Source organism: Oncorhynchus mykiss, chromosome 26 (assembly GCF_013265735.2).
Source record: "Oncorhynchus mykiss isolate Arlee chromosome 26, USDA_OmykA_1.1, whole genome shotgun sequence".
NCBI classification, from domain to species: Eukaryota; Metazoa; Chordata; class Actinopteri; order Salmoniformes; family Salmonidae; genus Oncorhynchus; species Oncorhynchus mykiss.
In genome coordinates, this window is record NC_048590.1 from 4,302,732 (window position 1) to 4,325,959 (window position 23,228).

Consider the following 23,228-nt stretch of genomic DNA (forward strand, 5'->3'; position numbering starts at 1 on the left):
AACAGAACCACTATGGCAGTACTAACATTAACCCTGGAGACAGTGATCCAACAGAACCACTATGGTATTACTAACATTATCCCTGGAGACAGTGATCCAACAGAACCACTATGGCAGTACTTAACATTAACCCTGGAGACAGTGACCCAACAGAACCACTATGGCATTACTAACATTAACCCTGGAGACAGAGACCCAACAGAACCACTATGGCAGTACTAACATTAACCCTGGAGACAGTGACCCAACAGAACCACTATGGCAGTACTAACATTAACCCTGGAGACAGAGACCCAACAGAACCACTATGGCAGTACTAACATTAACCCTGTAGACAGTGACCCAACAGAACCACTATGGCAGTACTAACATTAACCCTGGAGACAGTGATCCAACAGAACCTCTATGGCAGTACTAACATTAACCCTGGAGACAGTGATCCAACAGAACCACTATGGCAGTACTAACATTAACCCTGGAGACAGTGATCCAACAGAACCTCTATGGCAGTACTAACATTAACCCTGGAGACAGTGATCCAACAGAACCTCTATGGCAGTACTAACATTAACCCTGGAGACAGTGATCCAACAGAACCACTATGGCAGTACTAACATTAACCCTGGAGACAGAGACCCAACAGAACCACTATGGCAGTACTAACATTATCCCTGGAGACAGTGATCCAACAGAACCACTATGGCAGTACTAACATTAACCCTGGAGACAGTGACCCAACAGAACCACTATGGCAGTACTAACATTAACCCTGTAGACAGTGACCCAACAGAACCACTATGGCAGTACTAACATTAACCCTGGAGACAGAGACCCAACAGAACCACTATGGCATTACTAACATTAACCCTGGAGACAGTGATCCAACAGAACCACTATGGCAGTACTAACATTAACCCTGGAGACAGTGATCCAACAGAACCACTATGGCAGTACTAACATTAACCCTGGAGACAGAGACCCAACAGAACCACTATGGCAGTACTAACATTAACCCTGGAGACAGTGACCCAACATAACCACTATGGCATTACTAACATTAACCCTGTAGACAGTGATCCGACCCAACAGAACCACTATGGCATTACTAACATTAACCCTGGAGACAGTGATCCAACAGAACCACTATGGCAGTACTAACATTAACCCTGGAGACAGTGATCCAACAGAACCACTATGGCAGTACTAACATTAACCCTGGAGACAGAGACCCAACAGAACCACTATGGCAGTACTAACATTAACCCTGGAGACAGTGACCCAACAGAACCACTATGGCAGTACTAACATTAACCCTGTAGACAGTGACCCAACAGAACCACTATGGCAGTACTAACATTAACCCTGTAGACAGTGACCCAACAGAACCACTATGGCAGTACTAACATTAACCCTGGAGACAGTGACCCAACAGAACCACTATGGCAGTACTAACATTAACCCTGTAGACAGTGACCCAACAGAACCACTATGGCAGTACTAACATTAACCCTGGAGACAGTAACCCAACAGAACCACTATGGCAGTACTAACATTAACCCTGGAGACAGTGACCCAACAGAACCACTATGGCAGTACTAACATTAACCCTGGAGACAGTGACCCAACAGAACCACTATGGCAGTACTAACATTAACCCTGTAGACAGTGACCCAACAGAACCACTATGGCAGTACTAACATTAACCCTGGAGACAGTGACCCAACAGAACCACTATGGCAGTACTAACATTAACCCTGGAGACAGTGATCCAACAGAACCACTATGGCAGTACTAACATTAACCCTGGAGACAGTGATCCAACAGAACCACTATGGCAGTACTAACATTAACCCTGGAGACAGTGATCCGCCCCAACAGAACGGGTCGACTCTAGGTCATTAACAGTGGTGTTGAACTTAATAAGTCTCTTTCCTCAGCCTCCTTGTCTTGATGAATCAATAACATTAACAATGGTGGTGTCCTAAACGCACCCTCATCTATTCCCTACATAGTACCCTACCTCTGACCAGGCTCCATAGTACCCTTTGACCAGGCTCCATAGTGCCCTACATAGTGACCAGGCTCCATAGTACCCTTTGACCAGGCTCCATAGTGCCCTACATAGTGACCAGGCTCCATAGTGCCCTACATAGTGACCAGGCTCCATAGTGCCCTACCTTTGACCAGGCTCCATAGTACCCTACATAGTGACCAGGCTCCATAGTGCCCTACATAGTGACCAGGCTCCATAGTGCCCTCTGACCAGGCTCCATAGTGCCCTACATAGTGACCAGGCTCCATAGTACCCTTTGACCAGGCTCCATAGTACCCTTTGACCAGGCTCCATAGTGCCCTACCTTTGACCAGGCTCCATAGTGCCCTACATAGTGACCAGGCTCCATAGTGCCCTACCTTTGACCAGGCTCCATAGTGCCCTACATAGTGACCAGGCTCCATAGTACCCTACATAGTGACCAGGCTCCATAGTACCCTACCTTTGACCAGGCTCCATAGTACCCTACATAGTGACCAGGCTCCATAGTGCCCTACCTTTGACCAGGCTCCATAGTGCCCTACCTTTGACCAGGCTCCATAGTGCCCTACCTTTGACCAGACTCCATAGTGCCCTACCTTTGACCAGGCTCCATAGTACCCTACCTTTGACCAGGCTCCATAGTACCCTACATAGTGACCAGGCTCCATAGTGCCCTACCTTTGACCAGGCTCCATAGTGCCCTACCTTTGACCAGGCTCCATAGTGCTCTGCCTTTGACCAGACTCCATAGTGCCCTACCTTTGACCAGGCTCCATAGTACCCTACCTCTGACCAGGCTCCATAGTACCCTCTGACCAGGCTCCATAGTACCCTCTGACCAGGCTCCATAGTACCCTCTGACCAGGCTCCATAGTACCCTCTGACCAGGCTCCATAGTACCCTACATAGTGACCAGGCTCCATAGTACCCTACCTCTGACCAGGCTCCATAGTACCCTACCTCTGACCAGGCTCCATAGTGCCCTACCTTTGACCAGGCTCCATAGTGCCCTCTGACCAGGCTCCATAGTGCCCTACCTCTGACCAGGCTCCATAGTGCCCTACCTCTCACCAGGCTCCATAGTGCCCTACCTCTGACCAGGCTCCATAGTGCCCTACCTCTGACTAGGCTCCATAGTGCCCTACCTCTGACCAGGCTCCATAGTGCCCTACCTCTGACCAGTCTCCATAGTGCCCTACCTCTGACCAGGCTCCATAGTGCCCTACCTCTGACCAGGCTCCATAGTGCCCTACCTCTGACCAGGCTCCATAGTGCCCTGCCTTTGACCAGGCTCCATAGTGCCTTACCTTTGACCAGGCTCCATAGTGCCCTCTGACCAGGCTCCATAGTGCCCTGCCTTTGACCAGGCTCCATAGTGCCCTGCCTTTGACCAGGCTCCATAGTGCCCTACCTTTGACCAGGCTCCATAGTGCCCTACCTTTGACCAGGCTCCATAGTACCCTCTGACCAGGCTCCATAGTGCCCTACCTTTGACCAGGCTCCATATTACCCTCTGACCAGGCTCCATAGTACCCTTTGACCAGGCTCCATAGTGCCCTACCTTTGACCAGGCTCCATAGTGCCCTCTGACCAGGCTCCATAGTGCCCTACCTTTGACCAGGCTCCATAGTGCCCTACCTTAGACCAGGCTCCATAGTGCCCTATATAGTGACCAGGCTCCATAGTGCCTTACCTTTAACCAGGCTCCATAGTGCCCTCTGACCAGGCTCCATAGTGCCCTACCTTTGACCAGGCTCCATAGTGCCCTCTGACCAGGCTCCATAGTGCCCTACCTTTGACCAGGCTCCATAGTGCCCTACCTTAGACCAGGCTCCATAGTGCCCTATATAGTGACCAGGCTCCATAGTGCCTTACCTTTAACCAGGCTCCATAGTGCCCTCTGACCAGGCTCCATAGTGCCCTGCCTTTGACCAGGCTCCATAGTGCCCTGCCTTTGACCAGGCGCCATAGTGCCCTTAGCCCAGGCTCCATAGTGCCCTCTGACCAGGCTCCATAGTGCCCTCTGACCAGGCTCCATAGTGCCCTCTGACCAGGCTCCATAGTGCCCTAACTTTGACCAGGCTCCATAGTCCCCTACCTTTGACCAGGCTCCATAGTGCCCTACATAGTGACCAGGCTCCATAGTGCCCTACCTTTGACCAGGCTCCATAGTGCCCTACCTTTGACCAGGCTCCATAGTGCCCTACCTTTGACCAGGCTCCATAGTGCCCTCTGACCAGGCTCCATAGTGCCCTACCTCTGACCAGGCTCCATAGTGCCCTACCTCTCACCAGGCTCCATAGTGCCCTACCTCTGACTAGGCTCCATAGTGCCCTACCTCTGACCAGGCTCCATAGTGCCCTACCTCTGACCAGTCTCCATAGTGCCCTACCTCTGACCAGGCTCCATAGTGCCCTCTGACCAGGCTCCATAGTGCCCTGCCTTTGACCAGGCTCCATAGTGCCTTACCTTTGACCAGGCTCCATAGTGCCCTCTGACCAGGCTCCATAGTGCCCTGCCTTTGACCAGGCTCCATAGTGCCCTGCCTTTGACCAGGCTCCATAGTGCCCTGCCTTTGACCAGGCTCCATAGTGCCCTACCTTTGACCAGGCTCCATAGTGCCCTACCTTTGACCAGGCTCCATAGTACCCTCTGACCAGGCTCCATAGTGCCCTACCTTTGACCAGGCTCCATATTACCCTCTGACCAGGCTCCATAGTACCCTTTGACCAGGCTCCATAGTGCCCTACCTTTGACCAGGCTCCATAGTGCCCTCTGACCAGGCTCCATAGTGCCCTACCTTTGACCAGGCTCCATAGTGCCCTACCTTAGACCAGGCTCCATAGTGCCCTATATAGTGACCAGGCTCCATAGTGCCTTACCTTTAACCAGGCTCCATAGTGCCCTCTGACCAGGCTCCATAGTGCCCTACCTTTGACCAGGCTCCATAGTGCCCTCTGACCAGGCTCCATAGTGCCCTACCTTTGACCAGGCTCCATAGTGCCCTACCTTAGACCAGGCTCCATAGTGCCCTATATAGTGACCAGGCTCCATAGTGCCTTACCTTTAACCAGGCTCCATAGTGCCCTCTGACCAGGCTCCATAGTGCCCTGCCTTTGACCAGGCTCCATAGTGCCCTGCCTTTGACCAGGCGCCATAGTGCCCTTAGCCCAGGCTCCATAGTGCCCTCTGACCAGGCTCCATAGTGCCCTCTGACCAGGCTCCATAGTGCCCTCTGACCAGGCTCCATAGTGCCCTAACTTTGACCAGGCTCCATAGTCCCCTACCTTTGACCAGGCTCCATAGTGCCCTACATAGTGACCAGGCTCCATAGTGCCCTACCTTTGTCCAGGCTCCATAGTACCCTACCTCTGACCAGGCTCCATAGTACCCTGCCTTTGACCAGGCTCCATAGTGCCCTACCTTTGACCAGGCTCCATAGTGCCCTACCTTTGACCAGGCTCCATAGTACCCTCTGACCAGGCTCCATAGTACCCTCTGACCAGGCTCCATAGTGCTCTGCCTTTGACCAGGCTCCATAGTGCCCTACCTTTGTCCAGGCTCCATAGTACCCTACCTCTGACCAGGCTCCATAGTACCCTCTGACCAGGCTCCATAGTACCCTGCCTTTGACTAGGCTCCATAGTCCTCTGCCTTTGACCAGGCTCCATAGTGCCCTACCTTTGTCCAGGCTCCATAGTACCCTACCTCTGACCAGGCTCCATAGTACCCTCTGACCAGGCTCCATAGTACCCTGCCTTAGCCCAGGCTCCATAGTACCCTACCTTTGACCAGGTCCCTTAGTACCATTTCGGATGCACACTGTCAGTCCTATCAAGGTTTGGGGTGTCCATGGTAAGTTTTCATAATAACCTGCCCTCCCCCTCCAGGGTCCTCTGTCAGTGTTCTCTGCTAAGCAACGCTGGACAGCTCCTCGTACCGTCAGGCTGAGACTGGAGGACAGAGACCTGGGCTTCACCCTGAGAGGAGACCCTGCACCTGTACAGGTTACCTCCCTGGACCCACTCTGCCCTGCCGCTGTGAGTCTGCTATACTACTGGTTACTGGGGGGGAAGGGTTAGGCTGACGCACACTTAAGCTAATGGGGGGGAAGGGTTAGGCTGACGCACACTTAGGCTAATGGGGGGAAGGGTTAGGCTGACGCACATTTAGGCTAATGGGGGGAAGGGTTAGGCTGACGCACATTTAGCCTCCAGGAGGGAAGGGTTAGGCTGACGCACATTTAGGCTAAAGGAGGGAAGGTTTTTGTGCTTAGGGGTGTGTCCTGTTGGAAAGTGAACCTCCACCACAGTCTGAGGTCCTGAGCGCTCTGGAGCAGGTTTTCATCAAGGATCTCTCTGTACTTTGCTCCGTTCAACTTTCCCTTGATCCTGACTCGTCTCCCAGTCCTTGTCGCTGAAAAACATCCCAACAGGATGATGCTGCCACCACCATGCTTCACCGTAGGGATGGTGCCAGGTTTCCTCCAGATGTGACGCTTGGCATTCAGGCCAAAGATTTCAATCTTGATTTCATCAGACCAGAGAATCTTGTTTCTCGGTCTGAGAGTCTTTTAGTTGCCTTTTGGCAAACTCCAAGTGGGCTGTCATGTGCCTTTTACTGAGGAGTGGCTTCCGTCTGGCCACTCTACTATAAAGGCCTGATTGGTGGAGTGCTGCAGAGATGGCTGTCCTTCTGGAAGGTTTTCCCATCTCCACAGAGGAACTCTGGAGCTCTGTCAGACTGACCATCAGGTGTTTGGTCACCTCCCTGACCAAAGCCCTTCTCCCCCGATTGTTCAGTTTGGCAGAGTCAAGGGGTCTGAATACATTGTATATCCCCACCACTAGTACTTTAATGAAGACAGCTTCTCCATCTCGGAGGGGTTTTCCAGGGGCATTTAGTAGTCTGGCGTTCCTAAATGCCAGAGGGGAAATCAATCATTTCCAGGGGCATTTAGTAGTCTGGCGTTCCTAAATGCCAGAGGGGAAATCAATCATTTCCAGGGGCATTTAGTAGTCTGGCGTTCCTAAATGCCAGAGGGGAAATCAATCATTTCCAGGGGCATTTAGTAGTCTGGCGTTCCTAAATGCCAGAGGGGAAATCAATCATTTCCAGGGGCATTTAGTAGTCTGGCGTTCCTAAATGACAGAGGGGAAATCAATCATTTCCAGGGGCATTTAGTAGTCTGGCGTTCCTAAATGCCAGAGGGGAAATCAATCATTTCCAGGGGCATTTAGTAGTCTGGCGTTCCTAAATGCCAGAGGGGAAATCAATCATTTCCAGGGGCATTTAGTAGTCTGGCGTTCCTAAATGCCAGAGGGGAAATCAATCATTTCCAGGGGCATTTAGTAGTCTGGCGTTCCTAAATGCCAGAGGGGAAATCAATCATTTCCAGGGGCATTTAGTAGTCTGGCGTTCCTAAATGACAGAGGGGAAATCAATCATTTCCAGGGGCATTTAGTAGTCTGGCGTTCCTAAATGACAGAGGGGAAATCAATAATTTCCAGGGGCATTTAGTAGTCTGGCGTTCCTAAATGCCAGAGGGGAAATCAATCATTTCCAGGGGCATTTAGTAGTCTGGCGTTCCTAAATGCCAGAGGGGAAATCAATCATTTCCAGGGGCATTTAGTAGTCTGGCGTTCCTAAATGCCAGAGGGGAAATCAATCATTTCCAGGGGCATTTAGTAGTCTGGCGTTCCTAAATGCCAGAGGGGAAATCAATCATTTCCAGGGGCATTTAGTAGTCTGGCGTTCCTAAATGACAGAGGGGAAATCAATCATTTCCAGGGGCATTTAGTAGTCTGGCGTTCCTAAATGACAGAGGGGAAATCAATAATTTCCAGGGGCATTTAGTAGTCTGGCGTTCCTAAATGCCAGAGGGGAAATCAATCATTTCCAGGGGCATTTAGTAGTCTGGCGACCTAAATGCCAGAACTGAGCAAGAAACGGGCAACCAGTGCAGAACAAACACCAGTGTAAATACAAACCATATGGATGTTTTATTCAGTTTCCCTTTTGTACTTATTTGCACATCGTTGCAACACTGTAAATGGACTTATGACATTTTGAAATGTCTTTATTCTTCTGGAAACTTCCATGAGTGTAATGTTTACTGTTCATTTTTGATTATTTCACTTTTATGTTTTATTTCAGTTGCTTTGGCAATGTTAACATGTTTCCCATGCCAGTAAAGCCAATTGAATTGAATTGAGGGAGAGACCTATTTAGGTTGCCATTTCAGACAGCCAGTGTTATCTCTGGGACTGACCCTCCCCCCTTGTTAAAAACCTCCTTCCACCTGTTGTTCATGACTAAATGTTGTTATCTCTCTGTTACCAGGTCGACGGGCTGAAAGAGGGGGACTACATTGTTGCCGTGGGAGACGCGGACTGTAAGTGGATGGTAGTGAGCGAGGTGATGCGGCTGCTGAAGGATGTGAACGAGGACGGGATCGACATCCGCGTTGTTAGCTTGATGGACAGCGGCCTGCCCATGGTAAGGTCCGCCTTCTGGCTCTGACTGGCTCCTGAGGAAGCCTGGAAGGTTCTTATTGGCTCCTGAGGAAGCCTGGAAGGTTCTTATTGGCTCCTGAGGAAGCCTGGGAGGTCCTTAGTGGCTCCTGAGGATGCCTGGAAGGTCCTTATTGGCTCCTGAGGATGCCTGGAAGGTCCTTAGTGGCTCCCGAGGATGCCTGGAAGGTCCTTAGTGGCTCCCGAGGATGCCTGGAAGGTCCTTAGTGGCTCCCGAGGATGCCTGGAAGGTCCTTAGTGGCTCCCGAGGATGCCTGGAAGGGCCTTAGTGGCTCCTGAGGATGCCTGGAAGGGCCTTAGTGGCTCCTGAGGATGCCTGGAAGGGCCTTAGTGGCTCCTGAGGATGCCTGGAAGGGCCTTAGTGGCTCCTGAGGATGCCTGGAAGGGCCTTAGTGGCTCCTGAGGATGCCTAGAAGGGCCTTAGTGGCCCCTGAGGATGCCTGGAAGGGCCTTAGTGGCTCCTGAGGATGCCTGGAAGGGCCTTAGTGGCTCCTGAGGATGCCTGGAAGGGCCTTAGTGGCTCCTGAGGATGCCTGGAAGGGCCTTAGTGGCTCCTGAGGATGCCTGGAAGGGCCTTAGTGGCTCCTGAGGATGCCTGGAAGGGCCTTAGTGGCTCCTGAGGATGCCTGGAAGGGCCTTAGTGGCTCCTGAGGATGCCTGGAAGGGCCTTAGTGGCTCCTGAGGATGCCTGGAAGGGCCTTAGTGGCCCCTGAGGATGCCTGGAAGGTCCTTATTGGCTCCTGAGGAAGCCTGGAAGGTTCTAATTGGCTCCTGAGGATGCCTGAGAGGTCACCCTTTCTGTTTCCTCAGTGGTGACCGACAGGCGATGGCAGATCAATTGCGATATGCATTAAGTTGTTATCAGTGCTGTCAAACTCTCAGCTCTCGATGAGTATCTCTCTTTCTCAGCTCTCGATGAGGAGTTCCTCTCTCTCTCAGCTCTCGATGAGGAGTTCCTCTCTCTCTCTAACCTCTCGATGAGGAGTTCCTCTCTCTCTCTCAGCTCTCGATGAGGAGTTCCTCTCTCTCTCTCTCTCAGCTCTCGATGAGGAGTTCCTCTCTCTCTCTCAGCTCTCGATGAGGAGTTCCTCTCTCTCTCTCTCTCAGCTCTCGATGAGGAGTTCCTCTCTCTCTCTCTCTCAGCTCTCGATGAGGAGTTCCTCTCTCTCTCTCTCTCAGCTCTCGATGAGGAGTTCCTCTCTCTCTCTCTCTCAGCTCTCGATGAGGAGTTCCTCTCTCTCTCAGCTTGGTGATGAGGAGTTCCCCTCTCTCTCAGCTCTCGATGAGGAGTTCCTCTCTCTCTCAGCTTGGTGATGAGGAGTTCCTCTCTCTCTCAGCTTGGTGATGAGGAGTTCCTCTCTCTCTCAGCTTGGTGATGAGGAGTTCCTCTCTCTCTCAGCTTGGTGATGAGGAGTTCCTCTCTCTCTCAGCTTGGTGATTACATACAGAAGGTGCAGTTTCCCATCTGAATGTGCTCTTCTTTTCATTTAGTCAAATGGATAACTACTGCAGGAAGCGTTTTATATTATGTGACAATACCCTGATTTTTGGGGGGAATATTTGTAAAACTCATACAGTTTAATTCATATAAGTAGAAATTTGAAATGTTTAGTCTTTACCTGTAGTAATATCCTCTCTCCCCCCCTCCTCTCTCCCTCTCTTTCTCTCTCTCCCTCATCTTCCTCTCCTCCCTCCCTCCCTCCCTCCCTCAGCCCACTAAGAGTGCCACGTACTGCGGAGGTATATCTAAGACCTACTCCATGATCTGCCTGGCATTCGACGACGACAAGAGCCCCAAGGGCCGCAAGGTGACCAAGAAGGGCTCCTTCCTGTCCTGGGGCGTGAAGAACCACCTGAAGAGCTCCAGCACCCTGAGCCTCCCTACAGCAGACTACTCTGGAACACTGCCTTGGAACAAACCCTGTCCCACCTTCCCTTCCTCCAGCTCCTACAACGACTCCGCTCTTTACTAGAGAAGGAAACATACTGGACTTAGAGAATACTGTGTTAAGGTCTCAAATGGCACCCTATTCCCCATATAGTGCAGTACTTTGGAGGTCTATGGGCTCTGGTCTAAAGTAGTGAACTATATAGGGAATAGGGTGCCATTGTGGGCACACTTGTTAAATCCACTTTAATCAGTGTAGAGGAAGGGGAGGAGACGGGTTAAAGAAGGATTTTCAAGCCTTGACAATTGAGACATGGATTGTATTTGTGTGCCAATCAGAGGGTGAATGGGCAAGACAAAATATTTAAGTGTCTTTGAACAGGGTATGGTTGTAGGTGCCAGGCGCACCGGTTTGTGTGAAGAACTGCAACGCTGCTGAGTTTTTCACTCTCAACAGTTTCCCGTGTGAATCAAGAATGGTCCACCACCCAAAGGACATCCAGCCAACATGACACCACTGTGGGAAGCACTGGAGTCAACATGGGCCAGCATCCCTGTGGAACGCTCTCAACACCTTGTAGAGTCCATGCCCCGACACATTGAGGCTGTTCTGTCACATTTAGGCTGTTCTGTCACATTGAGGCTGTTCTGTCACATTGAGGCTGTTCTGTCACATTTAGGCTGTTCTGTCACATTGAGGCTGTTCTGTCACATTGAGGCTGTTCTGTCACATTGAGGCTGTTCTGTCACATTGAGGCTGTTTCTTTCACATTGAGGCTGTTCTGTCACATTGTGGCTGTTCTGTCACATTGTGGCTGTTCTGTCACATTGTGGCTGTTCTGTCACATTGAGGCTGTTCTGTCACATTGAGGCTGTTCTGTCACATTGAGGCTGTTCTGTCACATTGAGGCTGTTCTGACACATTGAGGCTGTTCTGACACATTGAGGCTGTTCTGACACATTGAGGCTGTTCTGACACATTGAGGCTGTTCTGACACATTGAGGCTGTTCTGACACATTGAGGCTGTTCTGACACATTGAGGCTGTTCTGTTCTGTCACATTGAGGCTGTTCTGTTCTGTCACATTGAGGCTGTTCTGACACATTGAGGCTGTTCTGTCACATTGAGGCTGTTCTGTCACATTGAGGCTGTTCCGAGGGCAAAAAGGATGGAGGTGTCACTCTATATTAGGAAGGTGTTCTTAATGTTTTGTATACTCGGTGTTCTTAATGTTTTGTATACTCGGTGTGTTGATATTCTAATGTATAAAATGTCAAGTTATACTATGTAGATATCCCACTATGTAGAAGGTGAAGGATGTAACTCTGAAACCAGGAAGTGATACGTCTGTAGTGAGTGTTGTGATAGGCTAACACAATGCGCTGTAAGCTGATGAAAATAGATTTCTTTATTTTTTTATTTTTGTGTGTAATTTCTCGTTAAGACAATTACTGTGGTTGATATGAAGGAATATTGTGTGTGGTGGGCTGTTCTGATGTAGGCCTTGTGAAATCTCTGTGTTTTAGATTTTATTGGCATGTCAGGGGAGGGAGGGAGAAGAGGGGGAGAGAGGGGGCCTGGGTTGAGGGGAAGGGAGGGAGGGAGGGGGCCTGGGTTGAGGGGAAAAGAGGAAGGGAGGGGGCCTGGGTTGAGGGGAAGGGAGGAAGGGAGGGGGCCTGGGTTGAGGGGAAGGGAGGAAGGGAGGGGGCCTGGGTTGGGAGGAAGGGAGGGGGCCTGGGTTGAGGGGAAAAGAGGAAGGGAGGGGGCCTGGGTTGAGGGAGGGAGGGATGGAGAGGGGGCCTGGGTTGAGGGGAAAAGAGGGGGCCTGCGCAGTGTAATAAACCAAAAAACCTCTGGGCCATCGAGACACAGCTCTCACCTAAGCTTCTGCCATATTGTAATAGTGAGTTCTAACAAGCCTTTAAATTAAACTCGTCGTAGTTAAACACTAATATCCATCCCCCCTCCTCCTGTACTGCTGACCGGCAGCCATTTTAAACACTAATATCCATCCCCCCTCCTCCTGTACAGCTGACCGGCAGCCATTTTGAAACTGGTCGTAGTTAAACACTAATATCCATCCCCCCTCCTCCTGTACTGCTGACCGGCAGCCATTTTGAAACACTAATATCCATCCCCCCGCCTCCTGTACTGCTGACCGGCAGCCATTTTAAACACTAATATCCATCCCCCCTCCTCCTGTACTGCTGACCGGCAGCCATTTTGAAACACTAATATCCATCCCCCCGCCTCCTGTACTGCTGACCGGCAGCCATTTTAAACACTAATATCCATCCCCCTCCTCCTGTACTGCTGACCGGCAGCCATTTTGAAACTCGTCGTAGTTAAACACTAATATCCATCCCCCCTCCTCCTGTACTGCTGACCGGCAGCCATTTTGAAACTCGTCGTAGTTAAACACTAATATCCATCCCCCCTCCTCCTGTACTGCTGACCGGCAGCCATTTTGAAACTCGTCGTAGTTAAACACTAATATCCATCCCCCCTCCTCCTGTACTGCTGACCGGCAGCCATTTTAAACACTAATATCCATCCCCCCTCCTCCTGTACTGCTGACTGACAGCCATTTTAATGACAACCTTTCTTGGTAGAGCAGGGAGAAGTCTCCCTACCAGCGGACAGATGTGGTTCTATCTCTGTGGATGTTTGTGTAATATTTGCTGTTAAAAATGAAGGCTATTTTGTAAAAGGGAAAAAGACTGGTTGTGTTGTCTGTTTTTTGTCTCCGGTGTTCAGTGTATTTGCAGATGCTAACGTTAATATAACAGTATACAACAGGTTCATGTTCATTTAGCAAAGCCTGGGTTCCATTGAAGGGAAGAGTCCCTGTTTGATTCCACCATTGTGATTCTACTGGTCTCTAGTGGTTTCTAGTGGTTTCTATGGGGTTCTAGTGGTCTCTAGTGGTTTCTATGGGTCTCTAGTGGTTTATATGGGTTTCTACTGGTCTCTACTGGTCTCTAGTGGTTTCTAGTGGTTTCTATGGGTTTCTAGTGGTCTCTAGTGGTTTCTATGGGTTTCTAGTGGTTTCTATGGGTTTCTAGTGGTCTCTAGTGGTTTATATGGGTTTCTACTGGTCTCTACTGGTCTCTAGTGGTTTCTACTGGTTTCTACTGGTCTCTAGTGGTTTCTATGGGGTTCTAGTGGTCTCTACTGGTCTCTAGTGGTTTCTATGGGTTTCTAGTGGTCTCTAGTGGTTTCTATGGGTTTCTAGTGGTCTCTAGTGGTTTCTACGGGTCTCTAGTGGTCTCTAGTGGTTTATATGGGTTTCTACTGGTCTCTACTGGTCTCTAGTGGTTTATATGGGTTTCTACTGGTCTCTACTGGTCTCTAGTTGTTTCTACTGCTTTCTACTGGTCTCTAGTGGTCTCTAGTGGTTTCTACTGGTCTCTAGTGGTCTCTAGTGGTTTATATGGGTTTCTACTGGTCTCTACTGGTCTCTAGTGGTTTATATGGGTTTCTACTGGTCTCTACTGGTCTCTAGTGGTTTCTACTGGTTTCTACTGGTCTCTAGTGGTCTCTAATGGATGTCCACCTGAACATTTTTCTGACACTGCAGTGTTGCACTTTCTTATCTACAAAGTAGATTATTATACGTTTGATAATCAAATTATTTCTGTAATAAAAATCCAACAACAAGAAACATCTGAATATCTGTGTGTGGACATTGTAACGTGTTTGTAGACGGTAAAGTTGTGAAGTATGTTGGCTGTTGCAAAGTTATGTATTTTCTGAGATCATTGTCTTCAAAGGGGTATGTAAAAAAATAAATATATATATTCACTGCGTTTCATCTTCTTTCAGGAAATGCCACTCGCGGCTTCCTGAATTCTACAACGCAGCACATTGTGTGCAGGTCATAGGTACTCTAGGTTTGATTGTAAACACACCTGTTGGACAGTCACAATCCCTTTCTGTTGCTCGTCCCATCTTTACTGAACTCAATTGTGGCTAAATAGTTGTTGTACAGTTTTTATAATGCTTGTGTAAACTGCTAGTACAGTTTATGATGCTTGTGTAAACTGCTAGTACAGTTTATGATGCTTGTGTAAACTGCTAGTACAGTTTATGATGCTTGTGTTAACTGTACTCCAACTATTGCCTCACTAGTACAGTTTATAACGTATCCTGCTCCAGTTATGTGTAAATATAAAGTCACATTATTATGAAGGAAAATGAATTGAAGGGCATATTGACTTCATGTGTGTAGGAATTTATATGATTGAGTTGATATATTATTGTAAAATGCTTTTCTGTTGGGAGGTGTACAGTATACTGCATGATTATAAACTATCAATAATCTCTGTTGGGAGGTGTACAGTATACTGCATGATTATAAACTATGAATCTCTGTTGGGAGGCATATATTGAATATATCGTCACAGTCCTCATGTTTTCTGCAGTGGGGGGGTACACCCCAAATGGCCCCCTATTCCCTATATAATGAGCCCATAGAGCGCTGGTTAGAAGTAGTTCACTCTACAGGGGATAGGAGGCCATTTTGGACGGACTCCTCGTTGTTGTTGTTCTCCTGTTGGTTTCCATGGTTTCACTCTGTACCTCCTTTCTTACTGCCGGATACAAAACAGCTGTGGGGACAATGTCTTGCTGTTGATCAATGTACAGTCCGTTATTTTATCATTGTGTATGTATGTTTGTCCTCGGTCAACTTAAATCTCAATAAACTATGTGAATAAACTGAAGAGATGAAGCATCTTTCTGCCTTCCATAGGGGGGACATTACATCCATAGTGGAGTGAGTTGGAGCATCTTTCTGCCTTCCATGGGGGGGACATTACATCCATAGTGGAGTGAGTTGGAACATCTTTCTGCCTTCCATAGGGGGACATTACATCTACAGTGAGTTGGAGCATCTTTCTGCCTTCCATAGGGGGGACATTACATCTACAGTGAGTTGGAGCATCTTTCTGCCTTCCATAGGGGGGACATTACATCTACAGTGAGTTGGAGCATCTTTCTGCCTTCCATAGGGGGACATTACATCCATAGTGGAGTGAGTTGGAGCATCTTTCTGCCTTCCATAGGGGGACATTACATCCATAGTGGAGTGAGTTGGAGCATCTTTCTGCCTTCCATAGGGGGACATTACATCCATAGTGGAGTGAGTTGGAGCATCTTTCTGCCTTCCATAGGGGGACATTACATCCATAGTGGAGTGAGTTGGAGCATCTTTCTGCCTTCCATAGGGGGACATTACATCCATAGTGGAGTGAGTTGGAGCATCTTTCTGCCTTCCATAGGGGGACATTACATCCATAGTGGAGTGAGTTGGAGCATCTTTCTGCCTTCCATAGGGGGACATTACATCCATAGTGGAGTGAGTTGGAGCATCTTTCTGCCTTCCATAGGGGGACATTACATCCATAGTGGAGTGAGTTGGAGCATCTTTCTGCCTTCCATAGGGGGACATTACATCCATAGTGGAGTGAGTTGGAGCATCTTTCTGCCTTCCATAGGGGGACATTACATCCATAGTGGAGTGAGTTGGAGCATCTTTCTGCCTTCCATAGGGGGGACATTACATCCATAGTGGAGTGAGTTGGAGCATCTTTCTGCCTTCCATAGGGGGACATTACATCCATAGTGGAGTGAGTTGGAGCATCTTTCTGCCTTCCATAGGGGGACATTACATCCATAGTGGAGTGAGTTGGAGCATCTTTCTGCCTTCCATAGGGGGACATTACATCCATAGTGGAGTGAGTTGGAGCATCTTTCTGCCTTCCATAGGGGGGACATTACATCCATAGTGGAGTGAGTTGGAGCATCTTTCTGCCTTCCATAGGGGGGACATTACATCCATAGTGGAGTGAGTTGGAGCATCTTTCTGCCTTCCATAGGGGGACATTACATCCATAGTGGAGTGAGTTGGAGCATCTTTCTGCCTTCCATAGGGGGACATTACATCCATAGTGGAGTGAGTTGGAGCATCTTTCTGCCTTCCATAGGGGGACATTACATCCATAGTGGAGTGAGTTGGAGCATCTTTCTGCCTTCCATAGGGGGACATTACATCCATAGTGGAGTGAGTTGGAGCATCTTTCTGCCTTCCATAGGGGGACATTACATCCATAGTGGAGTGAGTTGGAGCATCTTTCTGCCTTCCATAGGGGGACATTACATCCATAGTGGAGTGAGTTGGAGCATCTTTCTGCCTTCCATAGGGGGACATTACATCCATAGTGGAGTGAGTTGGAGCATCTTTCTGCCTTCCATAGGGGGGACATTACATCCATAGTGGAGTGAGTTGGAGCATCTTTCTGCCTTCCATAGGGGGACATTACATCTACAGTGAGTTGGAGCATCTTTCTGCCTTCCATAGGGGGGACATTACATCTACAGTGAGTTGGAGCATCTTTCTGCCTTCCATAGTGGGACATTACATCTACAGTGAGTTGGAGCATCTTTCTGCCTTCCATAGGGGGACATTACATCTACAGTGAGTTGGAGCATCTTTCTGCCTTCCATAGGGGGACATTACATCTACAGTGAGTTGGAGCATCTTTCTGCCTTCCATAGGGGGACATTACATCTACAGTGAGTTGGAGCATCTTTCTGCCTTCCATAGGGGGACATTACATCTACAGTGAGTTGGAGCATCTTTCTGCCTTCCATAGGGGGACATTACATCTACAGTGAGTTGGAGCATCTTTCTGCCTTCCATAGGGGGACATTACATCTACAGTGAGTTGGAGCATCTTTCTGCCTTCCATAGGGGGACATTACATCTACAGTGAGTTGGAGCATCTTTCTGCCTTCCATAGGGGGACATTACATCTACAGTGAGTTGGAGCATCTTTCTGCCTTCCATAGGGGGACATTACATCTACAGTGAGTTGGAGCATCTTTCTGCCTTCCATAGGGGGACATTACATCCATAGTGGAGTGAGTTGGAGCATCTTTCTGCCTTCCATAGGGGGACATTACATCCATAGTGGAGTGAGTTGGAGCATCTTTCTGCCTTCCATAGGGGGACATTACATCCATAGTGGAGTGAGTTGGAGCATCTTTCTGCCTTCCATAGGGGGACATTACATCCATAGTGGAGTGAGTTGGAGCATCTTTCTGCCTTCCATAGGGGGGACATTACATCCATAGTGGAGTGAGTTGGAGCATCTTTCTGCCTTCCATAGGGGGACATTACATCCATAGTGGAGTGAGTTGGAGCATCTTTCTGCCTTCCATAGGGGGGACATTACATCTACAGTGAGTTGGAGCATCTTTCTGCCTTCCATAGGGGGACATTACATCTACAGTGAGTTGTAGCATCTTTCTGCCTTCCATAGGGGGGACATTACATCTACAGTGAGTTGGAGCATCTTTCTGCCTTCCATAGGGGGACATTACATCTACAGTGAGTTGGAGCATCTTTCTGCCTTCCATAGGGGGACATTACATCTACAGTGAGTTGGAGCATCTTTCTGCCTTCCATAGGGGGACATTACATCTACAGTGAGTTGGAGCATCTTTCTGCCTTCCATAGGGGGACATTACATCTACAGTGAGTTGGAGCATCTTTCTGCCTTCCATAGGGGGACATTACATCTACAGTGAGTTGGAGCATCTTTCTGCCTTCCATAGGGGGGACATTACATCCATAGTGGAGTGAGTTGGAGCATCTTTCTGCCTTCCATAGGGGGACATTACATCCATAGTGGAGTGAGTTGGAGCATCTTTCTGCCTTCCATAGGTGGACATTACATCCATAGTGGAGTGAGTTGGAGCATCTTTCTGCCTTCCATAGGGGGACATTACATCCATAGTGGAGTGAGTTGGAGCATCTTTCTGCCTTCCATAGGGGGACATTACATCCATAGTGGAGTGAGTTGGAGCATCTTTCTGCCTTCCATAGGGGGACATTACATCCATAGTGGAGAAAGTTGGAGCATCTTTCTGCCTTCCATAGGGGGGACATTACATCCATAGTGGAGTGAGTTGGAGCATCTTTCTGCCTTCCATAGGGGGACATTACATCCATAGTGGAGTGAGTTGGAGCATCTTTCTGCCTTCCATAGGGGGGACATTACATCCATAGTGGAGTGAGTTGGAGCATCTTTCTGCCTTCCATAGGGGGACATTACATCCATAGTGGAGTGAGTTGGAGCATCTTTCTGCCTTCCATAGGGGGACATTACATCTACAGTGAGTTGGAGCATCTTTCTGCCTTCCATAGGGGGACATTACATCCATAGTGGAGTGAGTTGGAGCATCTTTCTGCCTTCCATAGGGGGACATTACATCCATAGTGGAGTGAGTTGGAGCATCTTTCTGCCTTCCATAGGGGGACATTACATCCATAGTGGAGTGAGTTGGAGCATCTTTCTGCCTTCCATAGGGGGACATTACATCCATAGTGGAGTGAGTTGGAGCATCTTTCTGCCTTCCATAGGGGGACATTACATCCATAGTGGAGTGAGTTGGAGCATCTTTCTGCCTTCCATAGGGGGACATTACATCCATAGTGGAGTGAGTTGGAGCATCTTTCTGCCTTCCATAGGGGGACATTACATCCATAGTGGAGTGAGTTGGAGCATCTTTCTGCCTTCCATAGGGGGACATTACATCCATAGTGGAGTGAGTTGGAGCATCTTTCTGCCTTCCATAGGGGGACATTACATCCATAGTGGAGTGAGTTGGAGCATCTTTCTGCCTTCCATAGGGGGACATTACATCCATAGTGGAGTGAGTTGGAGCATCTTTCTGCCTTCCATAGGGGGACATTACATCCATAGTGGAGTGAGTTGGAACATCTTTCTGCCTTCCATAGGGGGGACATTACATCCATAGTGGAGTGAGTTGGAGCATCTTTCTGCCTTCCACAGGGGGACATTACATCCATAGTGGAGTGAGTTGGAGCATCTTTCTGCCTTCCACAGGGGGACATTACATCTACAGTGGAGTGAGTTGGAGCATCTTTCTGCCTTCCATAGGGGGGACATTACATCCATAGTGGAGTGAGTTGGAGCATCTTTCTGCCTTCCACAGGGGGACATTACATCCATAGTGGAGTGAGTTGGAGCATCTTTCTGCCTTCCACAGGGGGACATTACATCTACAGTGGAGTGAGTTGGAGCATCTTTCTGCCTTCCACAGGGGGACATTACATCTACAGTGGAGTGAGTTGGAGCATCTTTCTGCCTTCCATAGGGGGACATTACATCCATAGTGGAGTGAGTTGGAACATCTTTCTGTCTTCCATAGGGGGGACATTACATCCATAGTGGAGTGAGTTGGAGCATCTTTCTGCCTTCCACAGGGGGACATTACATCCATAGTGGAGTGAGTTGGAGCATCTTTCTGCCTTCCACAGGGGGACATTACATCTACAGTGGAGTGAGTTGGAGCATCTTTCTGCCTTCCATAGGGGGGACATTACATCCATAGTGGAGTGAGTTGGAGCATCTTTCTGCCTTCCACAGGGGGACATTACATCCATAGTGGAGTGAGTTGGAGCATCTTTCTGCCTTCCACAGGGGGACATTACATCTACAGTGGAGTGAGTTGGAGCATCTTTCTGCCTTCCACAGGGGGACATTACATCTACAGTGGAGTGAGTTGGAGCATCTTTCTGCCTTCCACAGGGGGACATTACATCTACAGTGGAGTGAGTTGGAGCATCTTTCTGCCTTCCACAGGGGGACATTACATCTACAGTGGAGTGAGTTGGAGCATCTTTCTGCCTTCCACAGGGGGACATTACATCTACAGTGGAGTGAGTTGGAGCATCTTTCTGCCTTCCACAGGGGGACATTACATCTACAGTGGAGTGAGTTGGAGCATCTTTCTGCCTTCCATAGGGGGACATTACATCTACAGTGGAGTGAGTTGGAGCATCTTTCTGCCTTCCATAGGGGGGGCATAACATCTACAGTGGAGTGAGTTGGAGCATCTTTCTGCCTTCCACAGGGGGACATTACATCTACAGTGGAGTGAGTTGGAGCATCTTTCTGCCTTCCACAGGGGGACATTACATCTACAGTGGAGTGAGTTGGAGCATCTCTCTGCCTTCCACAGGGGGACATTACATCTACAGTGGAGTGAGTTGGAGCATCTTTCTGCCTTCCATAGGGGGACATTACATCTACAGTGGAGTGAGTTGGAGCATCTTTCTGCCTTCCATAGGGGGACATTACATCTACAGTGGAGTGAGTTGGAGCATCTTTCTGCCTTCCATAGGGGGACATTACATCCATAGTGGAGTGAGTTGGAGCATCTTTCTGCCTTCCATAGGGGGACATTACATCCATAGTGGAGTGAGTTGGAGCATCTTTCTGCTTTCCATAGGGGGACATTACATCCATAGTGGAGTGAGTTGGAGCATCTTTCTGCCTTCCATAGGGGGACATTACATCCATAGTGGAGTGAGTTGGAGCATCTTTCTGCCTTCCATAGGGGGACATTACATCCATAGTGGAGTGAGTTGGAACATCTTTCTGCCTTCCATAGGGGGACATTACATCCATAGTGGAGTGAGTTGGAGCATCTTTCTGCCTTCCATAGGGGGGACATTACATCCATAGTGGAGTGAGTTGGAGCATCTTTCTGCCTTCCATAGGGGGGACATTACATCCATAGTGGAGTGAGTTGGAACATCTTTCTGCCTTCCATAGGGGGGACATTACATCCATAGTGGAGTGAGTTGGAACATCTTTCTGCCTTCCATAGGGGGACATTACATCCATAGTGGAGTGAGTTGGAACATCTTTCTGCCTTCCATAGGGGGGACATTACATCCATAGTGGAGTGAGTTGGAACATCTTTCTGCCTTCCATAGGGGGACATTACATCCATAGTGGAGTGAGTTGGAACATCTTTCTGCCTTCCATAGGGGGACATTACATCCATAGTGGAGTGAGTTGGAGCATCTTTCTGCCTTCCATAGGGGGGACATTACATCCATAGTGGAGTGAGTTGGAGCATCTTTCTGCCTTCCATAGGGGGACATTACATCCATAGTGGAGTGAGTTGGAGCATCTTTCTGCCTTCCATAGGGGGACATTACATCCATAGTGCAGTGAGTTGGAGCATCTTTCTGCCTTCCATAGGGGGACATTACATCCATAGTGGAGTGAGTTGGAACATCTTTCTGCCTTCCATAGGGGGACATTACATCCATAGTGGAGTGAGTTGGAACATCTTTCTGCCTTCCATAGGGGGACATTACATCCATAGTGGAGTGAGTTGGAACATCTTTCTGCCTTCCATAGGGGGACATTACATCCATAGTGGAGTGAGTTGGAACATCTTTCTGCCTTCCATAGGGGACATTACATCCATAGTGGAGTGAGTTGGAGCATCTTTCTGCCTTCCATAGGGGACATTACATCCATAGTGGAGTGAGTTGGAGCATCTTTCTGCCTTCCATAGGGGGACATTACATCCATAGTGGAGTGAGTTGGAGCATCTTTCTGCCTTCCATAGGGGGACATTACATCTACAGTGGAGTGAGTTGGAGCATCTTTCTGCCTTCCATAGGGGGGACATTACATCTACAGTGGAGTGAGTTGGAGCATCTTTCTGCCTTCCATAGGGGGGACATTACATCCATAGTGGAGTGAGTTGGAGCATCTTTCTGCCTTCCATAAGGGGGACATTACATCTACAGTGGAGTGAGTTGGAGCATCTTTCTGCCTTCCATAGGGGGGACATTACATCCATAGTGGAGTGAGTTGGAGCATCTTTCTGCCTTCCATAGGGGGACATTACATCTACAGTGGAGTGAGTTGGAGCATCTTTCTGCCTTCCATAGGGGGGACATTACATCTACAGTGGAGTGAGTTGGAGCATCTTTCTGCCTTCCATAGGGGGGACATTACATCCATAGTGGAGTGAGTTGGAGCATCTTTCTGCCTTCCATAGGGGGGACATTACATCTACAGTGGAGTGAGTTGGAACATCTTTCTGCCTTCCATAGGGTGGACATTACATCCATAGTGGAGTGAGTTGGAGCATCTTTCTGCCTTCCATAGGGGGACATTACATCTACAGTGAGTTGGAGCATCTTTCTGCCTTCCATAGGGGGGACATTACATCCATAGTGAGTTGGAACAACGTTTTATACATTATAAAGACAAATCATCATTGAAAAAAAAAAAACTGGTTCTGTATCCTAAATGCTGATTGGTTGAGCAGCGGTTCAGGCCGTGCTTTATTGGCCGTCAGAGACACACCTATTGGCTGCTAACAGGTCCACCTGAAAAATGACTGTGCCTCCTTAAATGATACTGCGTGGCCAAGCTGAGGTCTGCGTTGGGCCCGTGCAGCTTATACGGTGATATGGCCCGTGCAGCATTAACGGTGATATGGCCTCTGCAGAAATCAGGGCATTCATACTTCGAGTGCATCGCCGAGCTGACGCAGAGCTGTTGTCAAGGAAGTGAGTTTGTGTTTCTACAGAACCTCCCGCCCACACCTACCGTCAACCAGTCACGTCAATGCGAAACTATATTAAGTCGTTCGCATTGTTCCAAAAATTTGCGAAGGTGTACAGCGATGGGGTAGAGAGCTCAATTTGACCTCTGCATGCCTCCGGAGGCTCCGTGACACCATCCATACAGCGACTGCAGATCAGACATAAACTGGCTTTAAGGAAATCATGTTAATGTTGCTGTCCGAATCGTCTCTTGTATTTCTCAACTCACACATTATTTCCCCTTGCTTTCAACCTAGCACTTAGTTTGGTACAGCGGGGTTAATATAAACCTAGCATCTACTTTGGTACAGGGGGGTTAAT

The 23,228-nt window shown here is 48.8% G+C and overlaps 1 protein-coding gene and 1 long non-coding RNA gene across 3 annotated transcripts in view; both read left to right on the forward strand.

Moving 5' to 3' along the window:
* The window catches only part of LOC118944442 (rhophilin-2-like), a 62,388-nt gene extending 51,721 nt beyond the window's left edge, over positions 1–10,667 (forward strand). Inside the window, exons 13-15 of one of the 2 annotated variants that reach the window (XM_036963780.1) lie at positions 5,926–6,075; positions 8,378–8,533; positions 10,281–10,667. In XM_036963780.1, the coding sequence (XP_036819675.1) occupies positions 5,926–6,075; positions 8,378–8,533; positions 10,281–10,541 (567 nt within the window). In that variant the 3' untranslated portion in view covers positions 10,542–10,667. The remainder of the gene's footprint in view (positions 1–5,925; positions 6,076–8,377; positions 8,534–10,280) is intronic. The other variant, XM_036963779.1, reaches the window with a different exon arrangement.
* Positions 10,668–12,218: 1,551 nt separating this feature from the next.
* On the forward strand, positions 12,219–15,178 carry LOC118944494. The gene is made up of 2 exons (XR_005039834.1): positions 12,219–14,438; positions 14,543–15,178. It is a non-coding gene; the product is annotated as an uncharacterized LOC118944494 (long non-coding RNA).
* The last annotated feature ends 8,050 nt before the right edge of the window (positions 15,179–23,228 follow it).